The sequence below is a fragment of the Schistosoma haematobium genome, chromosome 6 (assembly GCF_000699445.3).
Source record: "Schistosoma haematobium chromosome 6, whole genome shotgun sequence".
In the NCBI taxonomy this organism is placed as follows: domain Eukaryota; kingdom Metazoa; phylum Platyhelminthes; class Trematoda; order Strigeidida; family Schistosomatidae; genus Schistosoma; species Schistosoma haematobium.
Genome location: NC_067201.1, coordinates 25,451,039 through 25,467,076, shown reverse-complemented (window position 1 = coordinate 25,467,076; position 16,038 = coordinate 25,451,039). Strand labels below are relative to the sequence as shown.

The 16,038-nt window shown below is 33.7% G+C and overlaps 2 protein-coding genes across 2 annotated transcripts; both read right to left on the bottom strand.

The window, feature by feature from the left end:
• Positions 1-1,688: 1,688 nt before the first annotated feature.
• MS3_00008892 (uncharacterized protein) lies at positions 1,689-5,018 on the bottom strand (the record flags this gene model as incomplete). Its single annotated transcript, XM_051217241.1, has 2 exons — positions 1,689-2,183; positions 4,794-5,018. Coding segments are annotated over 2 exons (669 nt in total), but the record flags the coding sequence as incomplete, so codon positions are not given.
• Positions 5,019-8,202: 3,184 nt separating this feature from the next.
• On the bottom strand, positions 8,203-11,316 carry MS3_00011088 (uncharacterized protein; the record flags this gene model as incomplete). The annotated part of the gene is made up of 2 exons (XM_051219494.1): positions 8,203-8,552; positions 11,310-11,316. Coding segments are annotated over 2 exons (357 nt in total), but the record flags the coding sequence as incomplete, so codon positions are not given.
• Between the last annotated feature and the right edge of the window lie 4,722 nt (positions 11,317-16,038).

Here is a 16,038-nt window from a genome sequence, read left to right as displayed (position 1 = left end):
TGAATAATACTTCGACGTCTAACTAAAGCTCGTGAAGAGCGGACTAGAAAAATCAGGATGGTTTTCGACCTGGACGTGGTTGTATAGACCAGATATTCACACTACGTCAGGTCCTAGAACACAGACACACATTCAGACGCCCCACAATGGTAGTATTTCTCGACCTTAAGGCGGCATTCGACTCTGTTGATCGTGAGGTTCTATGGCAGTGTTTGTCACTGAACGGAGTTCCAAAGAAGTACATTAACCTTATAAAGGCTCTCTACTCGAACACAACTGGTAGAGTGAGAGCTTATGGCGAACTGTCATCAGAATTGATTACCTCAAGTGGTGTTCGTCAGGGCTGTCCACTCTCCCCATTCTTGTTCAACTTTGTGGTCGACGTACTTTTAGAGATAACACTCTTCTCATCTAAATTTCCAGGGTTGAACTTCTACCGGGAGGTTCACTTGTTGGCTTAGAATATGCAGATGACATAGTTTTATTTGGTGAAGACGCTGACAAAATGCAGAGTCTTCTGACCACTCTAAGCAACAATGCAAGCATGCTCGGGATGCGATTCTCTCCCTCGAAATGCAAAATGTTGCTTCAGGATTGGGTTACATCGACACCCGAACTAGTGATAGGGAGTGAAGTAGTTGAGTGTGTCGACCGCTTCACTTATCTTGGAAGTCTCATCAGCCCTTGTGGTCTGGTGTGTGACGAAATCTCAGCACGGATACAGAAGGCTCGACTAGCTTTTGCCAACTTGCGTCATTTATGGCGTAGGCGAGATATCCGTCTATCAACCAAAGGACGTGTTTACTGCGCAGCAGTTCGTTCCGTCCTACTTTATGGCAGTGAAACATGGCCGGTAAGAGTAGAGGATATCCGTAGGTTACTAGTATTTGATCATAGGTGTCTTCGAATCACTGCTCGTATATCATGGGACCATCGAGTAAGTAACGCATTTGTTAGGAAACGGGTACTAGGTAGGGATAGCAAATCAATTGATGAAGTAGTGAAACTTCATCAGTTGAGATGTCTGGGACACGTGTTACGTATGCCCAACCACCGACTGCCTCGACGTGCTATGTTCAGTGGTATAGGAGTAGGTTGGAAGAAAGCTAGGGGCGGCCAAACCAAAACATGGCACAAGTCCATGAAGTCACTGACAAGTGGACTGAGCCATGTTGGTAGGTGTAGACTACCTAGTTGGGAACCGCGAGATGATAGCAACCGATGGTTAGAGACCTTGAATGACATGGCTCAAAATCGTTTGCAATCGCGCAGGTGCAGGTCCCCACTTTGTGTTCTCCCAAATTCTAATCTTCTGAATTCTTCATGTCCCTTTTTTCCTCTTTCCAGATTTATTTCACTGGATTATACTCTTTAAATAACATCTCCAAACCCTAATCTTCCCGATTACTGCTTATACTCTTATTACCTCTACCACTATGGGATTTGAATCGACAACTGCATCTCTGTGCTAATGTGGTGTGGCAACTCGAACTGATGTACGTACGTACGAAGTTCTACGTTGTTGCTGACTGACTGACTGTATTCCGCTAATTTCTTCTTGCTATACGCTATTTTTTTTAATATTTTCTACGTAATCTTTATGCGCATTCATTTTTAATTCATGTAATTTTATTTTGCATGTAATATGTACATGTTTTTACATTTTCTGACCTACAAGTAGGTAACTTGTGAAAATGAAAGTAAATTTGATACATTATATGAAGTAAAATTTCTTTAGTTTAGACAAAATATGTTGAAAGATGTGAAAATATCAAGGAGTTCACAATTAACAATGTTGATACAGATTTCGAATAAATCGGTAAATGACTATAATTGTTGTCTGAATGCTTATCTTGTGTTTGGTTTGGTATGATCGTTATTTCCATAAGTTCAATATTTGTGTTGATCAACGTACATGGGGCATAGACAAACATTAAATTAGTATTATTTTCATACATTTTATAATATAATTGTTCTGGTACAAAACGAGTTCTCACTCCATATGGATAATGAATCGACATTGGAACAAAAATCTCTGCAACTAACAATGCTGCGTCCACGTTTGTACAATACTTCTGTGTGGGTACAAAAGCATAATAAAACACACCTGAATCGACATCGAATCTCAGTTCGACAGGTTGACCGGCAGTTGATTGTGGATATGTACGACTGAATGATTTCAACTGCATGAGATAGAAGAAATAACGAAATGAAACAAGCTACTGCATTGATGTGAAATACATATGCAAGTTATTCAATTTGAAGACAGTGTAAATCATGATTTGATAACTTGATAGCCAAAGGAAGTAAGGAAACTTTGGAGAGATATTCTAGGATGAAATAATTATTCAAATATTTCTAGGCCAACCATGGCTAATTAGTGTTTTATCGTATCTGACATACATGAATGATCAAAGACTAATGATTAAGTAGTTATGTGACTGCAGTAAGAAGTAAAATGACTCTTCTAAAATTAATATCACTACTGAAATGGAGTCAGCTGTTGATGATTTTCGACCAGATATTTTTGTTTATAAGCTTACTTTAGAACTCTACCATAAATGACATTGTAAAAAACTATCCGAAGCGAACTGAATTCTTCAAATCAATTGTTATTTTACTGCGCTTTGGTCATTAGGGTGTTATTATTAATGACAAACTTTCTCGATTTGTTTTCATGAAATGGGTTATCGTAACCTGATGATGAAAATATTTTCACTAAGCACAGCAGACGGTTAACGAAAGTCTGATATTGCCTAATACTGGAGTTTTCCGAAGTTATCCAAAGCCAAACAAACGAGGGAGGCAAATAATGTATAATTGTAAAGTTAAGCATTAATATGTATTGAAAAGTTAAAGAAATGTAGTTCAGAAGAAAAATCAGCGATCGGACGCTCACACGATCTCTCTTCGTGAATATCAGTGAACAAGGAAATAAGTGTGGTATTATTTCTGCAGAGAAACCAAAGGCCATACGAAATGTGTACGAAAAGATCCAACTCAAAAACCGTCATCACGATAATTAATACTACATAATCATGTTTCATTGTCGTGAATTCTATAAGGTTGAGCGTTCTACTAAGTCGAATTCCTTAGTAGTTTACGAAGGCTTTCGATTTCACCAACTCATGATATATCTTAACTTACGCTTATACATGATCTTAGAAGATTGTTGACCATGTAATGGTGTACAGTGGAAATTTGTCGATCACAGAGATGTGTGTTTAGGCAAAAGACATTTGAATAGTGGTTAGCTCCTCTCATTCTTTGTTTTTCTACACCTAGTCTTTTTGATTGAACTGCAAAACTCTGAAGTCATGTAATGGTAGTGAGAATCACCCACAAAAGAAAACGTATGCATTGGTTAGTCAGTGGACTATAATAGTTCCTGCTCCATACAAAATAGCGGGAGTGTATGTTTAGAATTCTATTAAATAAACGAAGAAAGCATTGTTGAGACAGTTGATTGTAACAGGGACCAACATGACTGAGGTCATTAGTTCTGAAGAATACTTTAAACAGTTCAGTTTAGAGAGTAGTAATAGTAATACTTAAAGAGGTAATCAATGGACAGTCGGGAATTAACTAGACTTTATTTGTCCAACATTGATTGGAGATCTGATATATGAAGAAACTTACAGGAGAGCAAATAGCGTACACTAGGTGGGTGTATCACAGTTTTTCAGTTACGCGTACTTGATAAATCGGTTTGCATAAATTCCTTCTCTGTTCTTGTTCACTTAACTGTAATATTTCGGATAACATGAAATTCAAGCAGAATGTAGATAATGAGGACTCGAAGAGGGATTTCAGAATATGTTCCTTACAAAGTAATTGTTTGAATCGCCGACTAAGCTCTCTGTGAATAAGATAACATAAACGCTTAATTTTATAAGCAATATACAACGTATTTGAACTCACTATTTACTGTCATGTTAACATTTTCCCCAACTATACATCACTTAATTTATTAGTAGTTTTATTTTGTGTGGGCTGTTTAAGCTCTGAGAGAAATTCTCGAAATCAAAAGCATAAAATAAAACATTTAATTTGGTGAAATCTTCATCTCTGAGTTTATCAGGGTTTCCTCACTTGAGTTTGCTACACTTGGTATTGCTACCAAAGGGGAGGCGGAAAGGATGCAGTTCTGCGGACGCCGTTGGGAGGCCGAGAAATGAGTGATTAGTTTGTGAGGTCCGGCCTAGAAAGTAGACGTAAAGTGGAGTGCTCTGGCAGTGTGGTGTTGGGTGCACTAGACGCTGTCGATGGCGATAAGAAGTGGGACGTCCGGTTTAAAAAAGTAAGCCTCATGGCATGCAAAACATCTACAGGAGCGACCGTTTGGAGGGCGAGGGAAGAATCTGGTGGATGTTTAGTATGCTGACAGTTTTAAGAAGTATGTAGGAACAATTGGAAATATAATACTGAAAGCAGAAGATTGAAATGAAGCGAAAAGAAAGGAAATCGGAGTGGAAATGAAATAGCAACAGAATTAGAGGAATAATGGATTATGTAAAGGACAACGCAAAGATGTGTAAATGTTATATATGTGTGATTTCTATATTTTGCAAAGCCATTGTGTGATTGTGCACTAAACGACAAATTGGATTTCCCCACCTGAGTTCTCGTCTACGACAATACGAGTATGGGAAATACCATTTATTTCCTGAATTTATTCTGATGGTACTGTCCAAAATGAGAATTATAAATTCGTTTGGCGTGCAGAACAAAATGACTCCAATAAAAAATTGACAAAAATCCAGAAAAAGGTATGTATCAGTAATATGACCTACGAAAATGTTACTTATATTTAAGTCGGGAAATAATTCATATTCGTCCCAATAAGTCCAGGATTCGAAGTTCCTGTCGGCTGCATTCATCACAGCGTTACATTCAACCGTATTTATTGAATCTGGATTGCCATCAGGAAGACACAGACCGAATTCTGTTAAAAACCGTCCTCCACCAGTGTATTTAACTATACTTCTAACATTATAGAATGCATAATTCAAGAGAAGCTAAACACAAGCAATATCAATGTTAACATTGATTAAGTATGTGAATGATTATTACAATAAAATTAGACTACAATAAACTGCGTACACTGCGTCAAAGCAATAACACATTAATCATTTTGTTCATTGACCTATCACTGATTACATTTATGACTGAGCCGTAACAAATCGCAAAACATTAGACGTTCAATGTTCTCAATTTTCAATGGTTATCATTATATTTACGTTCACGAATTTTCGCTTGACCGAGTGAGGACGGGAGGCATAAAATTGAGTAATCTCGAATTATGTAGTTTGATTACAACGTGGGTGGTAGGGAAATTAAACAATTCTACAAATCACAGAACCAGTCATTTCTTGACAATCCATAAATAAGAATTCACATAACTCCTAATTGTGAATTCAATAAGATTGAAATGAACTGATACATGAAAGTGACATCTCTTCAGCATCACTCCTTTTGTGTTACTATTATGCACCACTATGTTAATGGAAATCCAGATAAATCCTACTGTTCACAAACAAAACATTACACTAATGTTCCATTTCGCTAAAACCTATAAAGCTTTTCAGTCCATTCAAACTTAGTAATTCAGCCATCACCACAAATATATGAAGAATGAAATCAGTTATGAAATTCCACACAGTATGAAGGACGGTTTGAATACATTGATTGTTAGTGTATTCATGAAATCACATCATGTCAGTTCATTCAATCATCAAACATTTATTTTATAAATTGATTAGCACCTATTACTATTAATTACAGTTTTCATGTCAAATCGTAGTGTTTAGATTTTCATTCCTAGTTCACTCTACAGTACTTTGATTAAGTTGAGTTTGTTTTCTGGTGTTTTGTTCAACCCAATCAGTTCATCATTTATTAAGGACACATTAAACATTTATCCATATCAGTTGTAACTACCATTTGTATTTTAAATGAAATATTCACTGTTTTGCCTAATATCACACATTCAGTATGTGCAGACCGCAAATGGGTGCTCGATTAAACAAAATAACGTGTTTGTCAATTTCATTTTTACAATTGATGTCATACAGGTTGGTGCGAATAACAGGGTAGAATTGCACTTCCCCTTGTATCTATCGATGTAATAATCAGATTAGAATTTCACTTTACTTCATAAACTGGAGATTGTGTCAACACAGAACATGTGTACATTTGCGTGCAAAATCCTATAGTGTTTATGAATGGGTTTCAATAAACAACTGAGTTTAATCACAGCTACAAAATAGCTAATTTTACTTTGAAAGGTAACACAGAGTACATATTAATCCAATGCTTCTATTTACACTTCCACTGTTAGTTTATAGGTGGTTTTGGCTAATTCACTATATCTCAAGAATACAAAGATGACAGAATCCATACTTATCATTGCTGTATAGAATTATTCGTCATTGTTGTTTATTCATCTACGCCCAACTTCAGACACACCCATTACTATAACTTTTGCTAGTTAGGATGATTCATAGAACATAAATGCTATTACTGTATAGAAGGAATGTAGAAATTTCTCATCTTATTTAACTTGTTTTAATCAATTACAAAGTACACAATCGTTCTAACAATTTTGCAAACTTATTCATCATCATATTGTTTACTGTGAGTATTTTTATGGTGAAAATAAATGAATTGGTGATTGGTAATTGATAAATATGAGCTAGTTTATGGAAGTTTTTCAATCAATTCTAAGTAAATAAATTCTGAAGTACGTGAATGTTTTGGTGTTGTTTTCATTATTGTTATTATTTTAATTATTATTATTATCATTTCTATGTTTGATATCCAATCTATACTTTGTCAGCGGATCGGTTTTCACAGAGAATCAGCAACAGTGAATGTATTACATAGAACAAGAAATATTTATATGAATCATTGTCTTATAGCGGAACACCTCAGGAGTAATCACACACAATTACAACAGATGTTAGAGCACAAACATTTATCCCTGAAGGTAGGAAATGGAAATGTAGACCCCTAACATAAAATATAACTCATTAAATATTACTGTTAAGTCAATTCACGATGGCGCTCGATGATCGCGTTAATGTCATAGATGTCATATTATTATAGATGACAAATATCTCAACGTCGATATGGCTTAACGATTTGTAATTCGGATCTAGCGAAATTTCTTAGTGTGCTACGTGGTTTCGGGAACAAAAATGAGCTACAAGTACTTGCCTGAGTTCACTCAAATTTATTTCCCTAGTCAATATTTACATATCTAATAAGCGTATTGAAAATGGTCAGCTATATAAATGAAACGTGTGCGATAATAACTCCATACGTTTACATAGATGAGAAATAATTTCGCTTCGAAATTTCTGTCAAGGACTAACAAACCAAAACCAACAGATAACTCTTTTCATAAGTCATCGAGTAACTCAATGGCATTAATAAACTACTTATTGGTTGAAATTGTGAAGCACCTCAGAATTACGACTAAACAAATGTTCATGGTCTAAAGGATTCGAGTGGTCAATCAATCATTTTAATATCATGATCGACATTAGTTGAAATATTTAGAAAGGCATATATCTAATAAGGAGTAAATATCAGCAGATCTAATGCTTCATTTTTATAATATTTTCAAGAGAGGTATCAATTACTGAAGCTAAAGCCTACTTTCACATGATTGGTGCTTGCAAAAACTTAACAGAATATCGAAGATTCTATGTTGCTTAACTCACATCCAATAATCAATGGCGTTCTTCCTATATGAAATTTGTTCAAATAATTAAATTTTGGGCTTGACAATAACGTAATGAATTCAGCTGACTGAAGCTAAATTGACAATCATCGTATGCTAAAGTGCTGATCTGAAAACGCACTCGCTAAGACATATTAAGGCTTTAGGTTTGATTTCTGGTAGGGTTGTAAGCACTCCTACAGAGCAGTGAATAGTTGTCTGGTTAACGTCAGGATATGGTGTGAAATGTAAATGGCATTTTATTATGAAAATACTTTCGGTCAGCGGTCCTTCGACGTTTAACTTGATTGAATGAAGCTGTTCTGAATATAGATCCAATCATTTATTTATTTAGAAAATATTATTAAGAGTGACAACAGATTTAAACATTTTCCAGTCAAGTCCGATAATCAAGTTACGAATAAAATGAAAGCCAGTTAGCTTATGCTAAAAATATCAGTTGGTTAATGTTGATATTAAAGCATTGAGATATTGGAATGCATATGCGTTACAAACAATAAACCAGGTAATTGAACTCTCACTTTATCACACAAATATCGTTTCCATGATGGCATATTCTCTGTAGATGGTGTCGATTCCAATAACCAACAGTAGTAATGATAAGATAATACACTCTTCTTTCTGGCCGTCTCATCTTGTAATAAACCGGGAACACGTTGGATACCAGTACCAGGTATTCCATTAACAAATGGAAAATATATTCCATAAGTTACACTCTCGTAAAATATCAATGTATTCTTGTCTGTTTGGCGAATAACATTTACCAAATAATCATAAAATGATAAGAGATTGTGACCTGCATTATCTGTCCGAATATAAAATGAAAAAGATCGGAATTGTAAGAATTGAAATAGATTTTGAGAATGAATATAAGTGAAAGTTGACAAAAATAAACATATCTGTTGCGGACAGAATGTTTTCGGGAAGATAGATTGTGGTAGGTAATGAAATTCACGACGCTCGTTCAATTTTATTGGGGACTTATTAAATGGGTCATCTTACATTTAAGCCTTCGTGTTTGTATTCAAGTTAGGAATATCAATAACAGGGAAATCTATTCTCTTCTAATAATTACCAAATGTTCTTCATTTGAAAGTCTTCTTTGAGATCAAACGATGTGAACAAATCAATCACCCAACATGGCATCATGCATAGTATAGGTTAATGAGTAAGTCAATTAATTTTGGCGGATTTTATCTCGATGTTTGTTTTGTTGATTACATTCACGGTGGAAAAACAGACAGAATGAGTGATAATCGTAATAATGAAGATGGCGAATTCCGAAATCACACTGACTGAAATTATAAACACGTAACCTAGTTCTACATAACATCTTTTATTCTTAATACGATTGTCATTATGATCAATATTACTATCATTTTTTGCCCATTTATTTATGTGTTCTAAATTATCACCAACAAAATATTGAATAGCTAAAGACAATAGACAAATCGTTTTGTTCGTTGTTAGTTCACCTGTTGGTATTAATTGTCATTATGATAAAATATATTTTATGCTTGTCATCTACTTTCTAATATTCAATACTGCTGTCGCCATATGTTATTTCTGGATGAATCAGATTAAAAGTGATAAGATGTTCGTTTAATTGCTTTAGTAAATATTTTATTGATAACCATGACTACGATTGATCACTTGCTTCTAGAATCTGATTGCCATTAGAACTACTCAAATACTGTCAATTCGTATGAAACGTATGAGTTATGTGATAGCTGCTTATTATCAATCACAAGTTTAGATTGCATAATTATGTTTTGCGATTTCATTTTTATTGAGGTAATGAACCAACCAATGTCAGATCACCATTGGTTACCTGGGAGCACTGGAAGGCCGTTCAGTCTTAAAATTTGACTTGTCAGCAGTGAGCATCCATGGTCCTGCAAGCGGGACGCACACTGTTGAGAAATCACATTTTAAGACGAAATGACCATCCAGTGGTTCAAGGTTTCAATAGAAACTCGACAGTTTCCACAGCTCTAAACTGATAATTTTGTTTGTTAGTGAGATATTGTCACAATTGCATGTCGCAAAATATGAGAGATATTTTCACATCCGAACAATGTCAAGAACAAAGCGACGTGAAACTCAAGACAAGATGAAGCGAGAGTGGTCGTTTTATATATTTGTATCAATCAGCAAATTTCTTTTGAAACGAACATAAATATGTGTTTGAATCGACTTTTTATATCTGGCTAGAATAATGTAAGTCAGAAGCCGCTCTATATGTTGGGTTTTCGGTACAGATACTATCAAGACAATATTCTAATCCGAAAATAACTTATTCATAATTCCGATTGAGTCAGGTTTCGTATTGTTAGGGTTTGATTAATAACCCACGATATTTACTCCGATGAATGAATAAGCGAGACTTGCTTCAAACAAAAACTAACTGGAAACTGTTAGCTTGGATAGATGTCAAAGTAATGAATGAGAATTAGTTCAGATATGGTTGCAAAATCAAATTTCTTTCTTGAACTGCTGAAATCAGTTGTCTAAAATATACATAGATAAGTTGTTATTGTACGAATGACTCTGCCCGTTAAATAAGTTAACAAAGTACCTTAACCAAATTAAATGTGAACAAACTCAATCGCACGCGAGTTGCAATTGTGTCAAAACCAAATCCATTATTAACTCTAAGGGTTAGCCTGAAAAACCGATATATGCCTACTCCCAAAACCATCCTAATTAGATTTGAGTGACTATTTTTAATTAAACCTTAATCACATTCCATCAATTTTAATGGGTATGACTGTTGCTGAATTTTTGTCTAATGACTAAAATCCAGGTTAAAAATATGTTGTAAATAATTGTTATAAATAAGCGTTAACCTTTCTGAATAAGGTTTCACTCCATAGTTTAGCTAAAACCTGAACATTTGACTTAGGGGAAGAATTCATAGAAAACAAATAGTGAGAACTTAGTTACTTCTAATATCGACTATCTCAGCAATATGACAACAAAGAGAGTGGATTGAAAACCATCTGACTAATTGAATACTTAGAGCTACTTTCATTCCTTAAAATACATTCGGAAAAGTGATTACTGATTCCTGTAGAAAAATTCCACTTAATAAAAATAATATTTAATGATATTTATTAAATTGACCTTGATGTAGAAGAAATATGTAAACTATTTGAATGACATGCCGATCTTGTAATGTAAACTTATTGCAAAGGTGATACGACATGAAGTTACCACAATACTCTTGAAACATATTTCTGTATTAGTTTATCACAAAAACGTGCACTTCTAAAAGTGAAAATATGCACACTGATGTGCGTATTGACGTTATTTATTTTCATGGAGATTTAAGATGATAATTTTAGTGGAATGGCTGATAAAGAGCAGACAAGTCAAAACCTGGTTCCTTTAGAAATTAATAAGCATCAAACGACTTCAGAATCAATTGATTTGAATGAATTCTTTGCAAGAGAAAACAAAATCTTCAATCAAGTCAAAAGACATGAAATAATGAATAAAGCAATATGATAAAAAATGTTCAGAAGCAATACTACTAAAATATTGCATACTTGTCACTTACTAGGCAAAAGAAGGAATGGATTTTTATAAACATTTCCAGGTGGTGGTTCATTTATCAAATTATAACCTAAAACATTATCTTTCTTCCCGAAACGACTAGTTGTTATCCTCCAATATTCTGCAAAATAATTCCATATTCCTGAAACATTTTTATATATACTTTCAAATACATGTGCACTCTCATATGTGACGTAGGTTAGAAACCAGTTATCTTCACCTGGATCTTTTTTTAGTGGCCAAGGGTATTGGAATAAATATGGTGGTCGCTTTATTTTATCCATAAACCAATTAGGCACAGCATCAATTGCACCTAGACGTTTCGATAATCCATCTTGATGCAAATCAATGATGATATAAACTCCATATAATCCAGCATTGTCGATAATCCTTTCAATGATATCTAAGTAGTGTTGACTGATTTCGTTTTCTTGTGGTTTTAATGCTATCCAGTTGAATTCTAAGCGTATAACATTAATTCCCCAATCTCTAAGTACTCTGAATGAATGAGGGTCAAGTAGTTTTGGAAAGTAAAATGGTGCGACTTTATGCACACAGTTGATTCCATGAAATAATTTAATAAATCCTTGTGGATCAACAAAGTAACCAGTATCATCGTCAATAGTGACTTTTGCATGAGCTTCTGAATGGAAGAATTTTGGTAGTAATATCATTATCCATGACAAACGTAAGAGTGCATCAACTGGAACGTTCATAAAGTCTCCAAGAAGTTTATGTTGCTTTGAAGATCTTGTCGATCTCATCTAGGTGAATAGAAATTCCGTTTAAAATCACAAGGAAAATGTAATAGATTAGTGATTGACAGCGAATACTAAATTAAACGAAAAACATGTATTCAGTATTTTGCTGTTAAGTGTGTTCATCAGACATCTAGTAGTTGATTGACACTTACCAAAATGCATTTTTGAAAAACAATAAATATAGACTTTCATGTTTTATAGAAAATACATGACTATTTTGTGATTCCATCTACAGAAAACATTATTACTTATAGAGAATTTAAAGACTTGGAAAATTTGAAGAATCTGGAATGTATGGAATATTAAGGCATTGGAAAAGAAAACCGGTTTAGATGAGAAACATCTTATTTCGGCGGTACTTGAAATCTTTTCAATATGTTCAAATGCACTGGGATTTTCATTTGAAATGTAAATTCAGTGTTTGTGGTACGAAGTCCATCATAATAGGCACCTAACAAATTTTTCAATTCATTTCGTTTCTTTGTTTCTACTAGAATTATTACTGAGATCATTTGATGAGAAATATTAGAAAACGTGACATTCTTATTTCTATATTATTCTAATGAAATCTACTTCAAGTCAAATTCATAGTCAACGCTTGTATTTTGACTAAAAATAATATGAAAACCATCAATAGTAATTATAACTTAGATCTGTAGGTGATGAATTTCAAAATGAACATTTACATTTAGGTTTCGTAACACATTGTTAATGAATTCAGTCTAAATGTGATCAATCTAAAGGAATGTTTTGTTTTCATTTTAACAAAACATCGAAATAAATATCTTTTATTTTGGAAACAGAAAGAAGATTATTTGTGTAGGTTTTCATCTGTGACGTGTACAGGAAACAAGAAACCCTGACAAATTACGAAAGCTATTTTTCGGGACGTTATTCCATTTTATTCAAAGCTTGTAAAACATTAAGATTTATTTTTGTCTCTAATCTATTCTACGGAAACTAAGCTTTCGTTCCATGTATGATTCATTACCATACCCTTTTCTATTCCGAAGCTATTGTAATTTAAACATAATATTTTACACCCTATTTTCTACTATAATTCCCAGCATTGGACGTGATTGTATTTTTCCTAATTATTGCACGTTGTGGTCGGGTTAATCACCTATTTATTCACGTACCTTTTTGCACTATTCTGAATTCAGAGAAATCAGGATATCGGAATAGATCGAGTAGTGTTCCAGTTGTCTTGTCTTCTCTCATTCGTGTGCTTGTCAGCTAATCAGGTGATATAATATTTTTCTTCCTTCTACCCCACTTCGAACTCACTTGTACCGGCCTCAACGTTAGGTCGGTCAGCCTGTCGCGCCAAGGTCTTAATATGGAATAGATAAGTATCATCAGCACCAAAGTGGGTGGACAGATCAAGATCATATTATTCTGTATAAAACGTGAATTTGTATTCTATTTCTCAACCAAAATGTTCTGAATTGTGTTTTATTCTCTAATTGTACGTAACATCACATTATGCATTAACAGGGCACATAGGCCACAAGTTATAAGAAACTAAATAATAGACTTGATTGACTCGGTTAACTCATTAGGCCAATTCATTGGACCGATAATTGACAGCTTCTATCTATGCAAGAGATACTTAGACAACACTTTCCTTATTTGTGATAAAAATTTTGATGTCAACGATATCCTAAACGCGTTTTGCATTTGAAATGTAAATTCAGTGTATGTGTTACGAAATCCATCATAATAGGCATCTAACAATCTTTTCAATTCATTTCGTTTCTTTGTTTCTACTAGAATTATTACTGAGATCATTTGATGAGAAATATTAGAAAACGTGACATTCTTATTTCTATATTATTCTAATGAAATCTACTACAGTACAAATGTATAGCCAACGCTTGTATTTTGACTAACAATAATATGAAAACCGTTCATATTAATTATAACTTACATCTGTATGTGAGGTATTTAGCAAATGAACACAACGCAAAAACTCACTTGACTTTAATAATGTGAAAATGTCAACAAATGATGTAATCGTAATGTTTATGAGATCTGTGTGGCATTCATAATCACTTAAACAATAAACACATGATTATTTAATCTTAAATTGTGGGTTGAATCGCCGGGTAGAATGAGATGTTGATCTTTTAAAATTCAAATTTTCACACCTTATGCACATATTTCAATCTATTTATTCTATTCAATAATACTGCCTTCATTACGAAGACAACGTAAATCAGTAAGAAACAATGTAAAACTCTAACTATTCTAATAATAGTAAATTATATATAAAGCTTTACTGAAAAATGAACACTTACATTTAAGTATCGTAACACATTAGTAATGAATTCAGTCTAAATGTGTTTTGTTTGCATTTTAACAAAACATCTAAATAAATATTTTTATTGTTGACACAGAAAAGATTATTTGCATAGGTTTTCTTCTGCATAAAACATGGATTTGTATTTTATTTCTCAACCATAATGTTCTGAATTGGGAGTTTTATTCTAAGTGTTTTAAAATCAAATAATATTTGTGAGACGTTTTCTATGCTTCAAATGTGTATTATATGCAGTACTTAAGTTCATTTGGCGATCATTAAATCAGTAAATATTTCATATTAAAAAGTATTTGCCACCAATGATTTCCTCTGACATATGTTTGTATTTCTCGTTTGTTATTTTTTGACTGTGAGGCACCGGACATGTTTGTAACCGATAGTTGAGTAGAGCTCTACCTAAATGATGTAGAGTCCTTAATGACTATAAAACTCTAATATTTGGTACTCGATTACCAAGTAAACGGAAAAACATCAAAATAGGAGGTAGAACTCAGTGAATGATAAAAAACATTACTCATAGATTCAGCCTTCATGAACTAATTGAAGAACAAAATACAAACGTTTAGTGTTCTTCAGTGTAACAAACTAGTTCTGGTATGAATATATTCGAAATCATATTTTGTCATTTGAAAAAGATTTTCCCGACTTCATATCACTTCTCAGTCACGTTCGTGTTGATATACTAAAGCTTTATCAGATTTATTGTTGTGGATCGTTTTTACAGTTAACATACAATTAAATGTCTTATGTTATGCCTTATTCTGTCATAATAATACAATATAATTAGATTGTGCCTACTTAAGAATTAAATTCTTGATTGAGTTTCGTCGGTGACTGAGATTATTCTGGACTTTTTCAAATGCACAGTCTATCTAGTCCTTACATGGTTTTGACTAACTATTTATTCTCCACATAAATGTATTATATTCATGGCAATATTTAAACTCGATAGAATTTCATCAATAAATAGTTCATATTAACCATTGGTTAATATGAGTTATCAAATGTTATGTCAGTGGGAGATTTGAGCCACATATAAGCAAGTGATATGATGAGAGACAATTATGTAGGTCTTCTGTTTGTGTTGATTTGTTTACCTAAATCCTATTTAAACTACATAATCTAGGTATATTTATAGTATCGATCCGTGGTTATACCGCTGCCTGATGAGCAAGTTTCTGATCGTGAGAAAAGGGTTACTTAGACCAAACATACAGGTATTAAGTTTTACTATGAGGAAGTTAAATATACTAAAATACCTAACCCATCAGTTCTGTCCTAAGCCCTATTTTTCTTGGGAGTTTAAGTCCTAGAATGTAGCGTCTAAATATATTGTATTTTACTGTTAGATATCATTGAACATGTTTGGGCAGAATCATAGATGAACACGGTGGATCTGATGCAGAAGTGGAGGCACGAATCGGAAAAGCAAGAGCAACAAATTTACAACTGAAGTACATCTGGAACTCAAAACAACTCACGTCAAGCCAACATCAACGTCAGGATTTTCAATACAAATGTCAAGACAGTTCTATTGTATGAGGCAGAAACCTAGAGAACTACAAAAGCCGGTATCCAGAAGAAACAAGTGTTTATTAACAGTTGTCTACGCAAAATAATTCGTATCCGTTGGCCGGACACTATTAGCA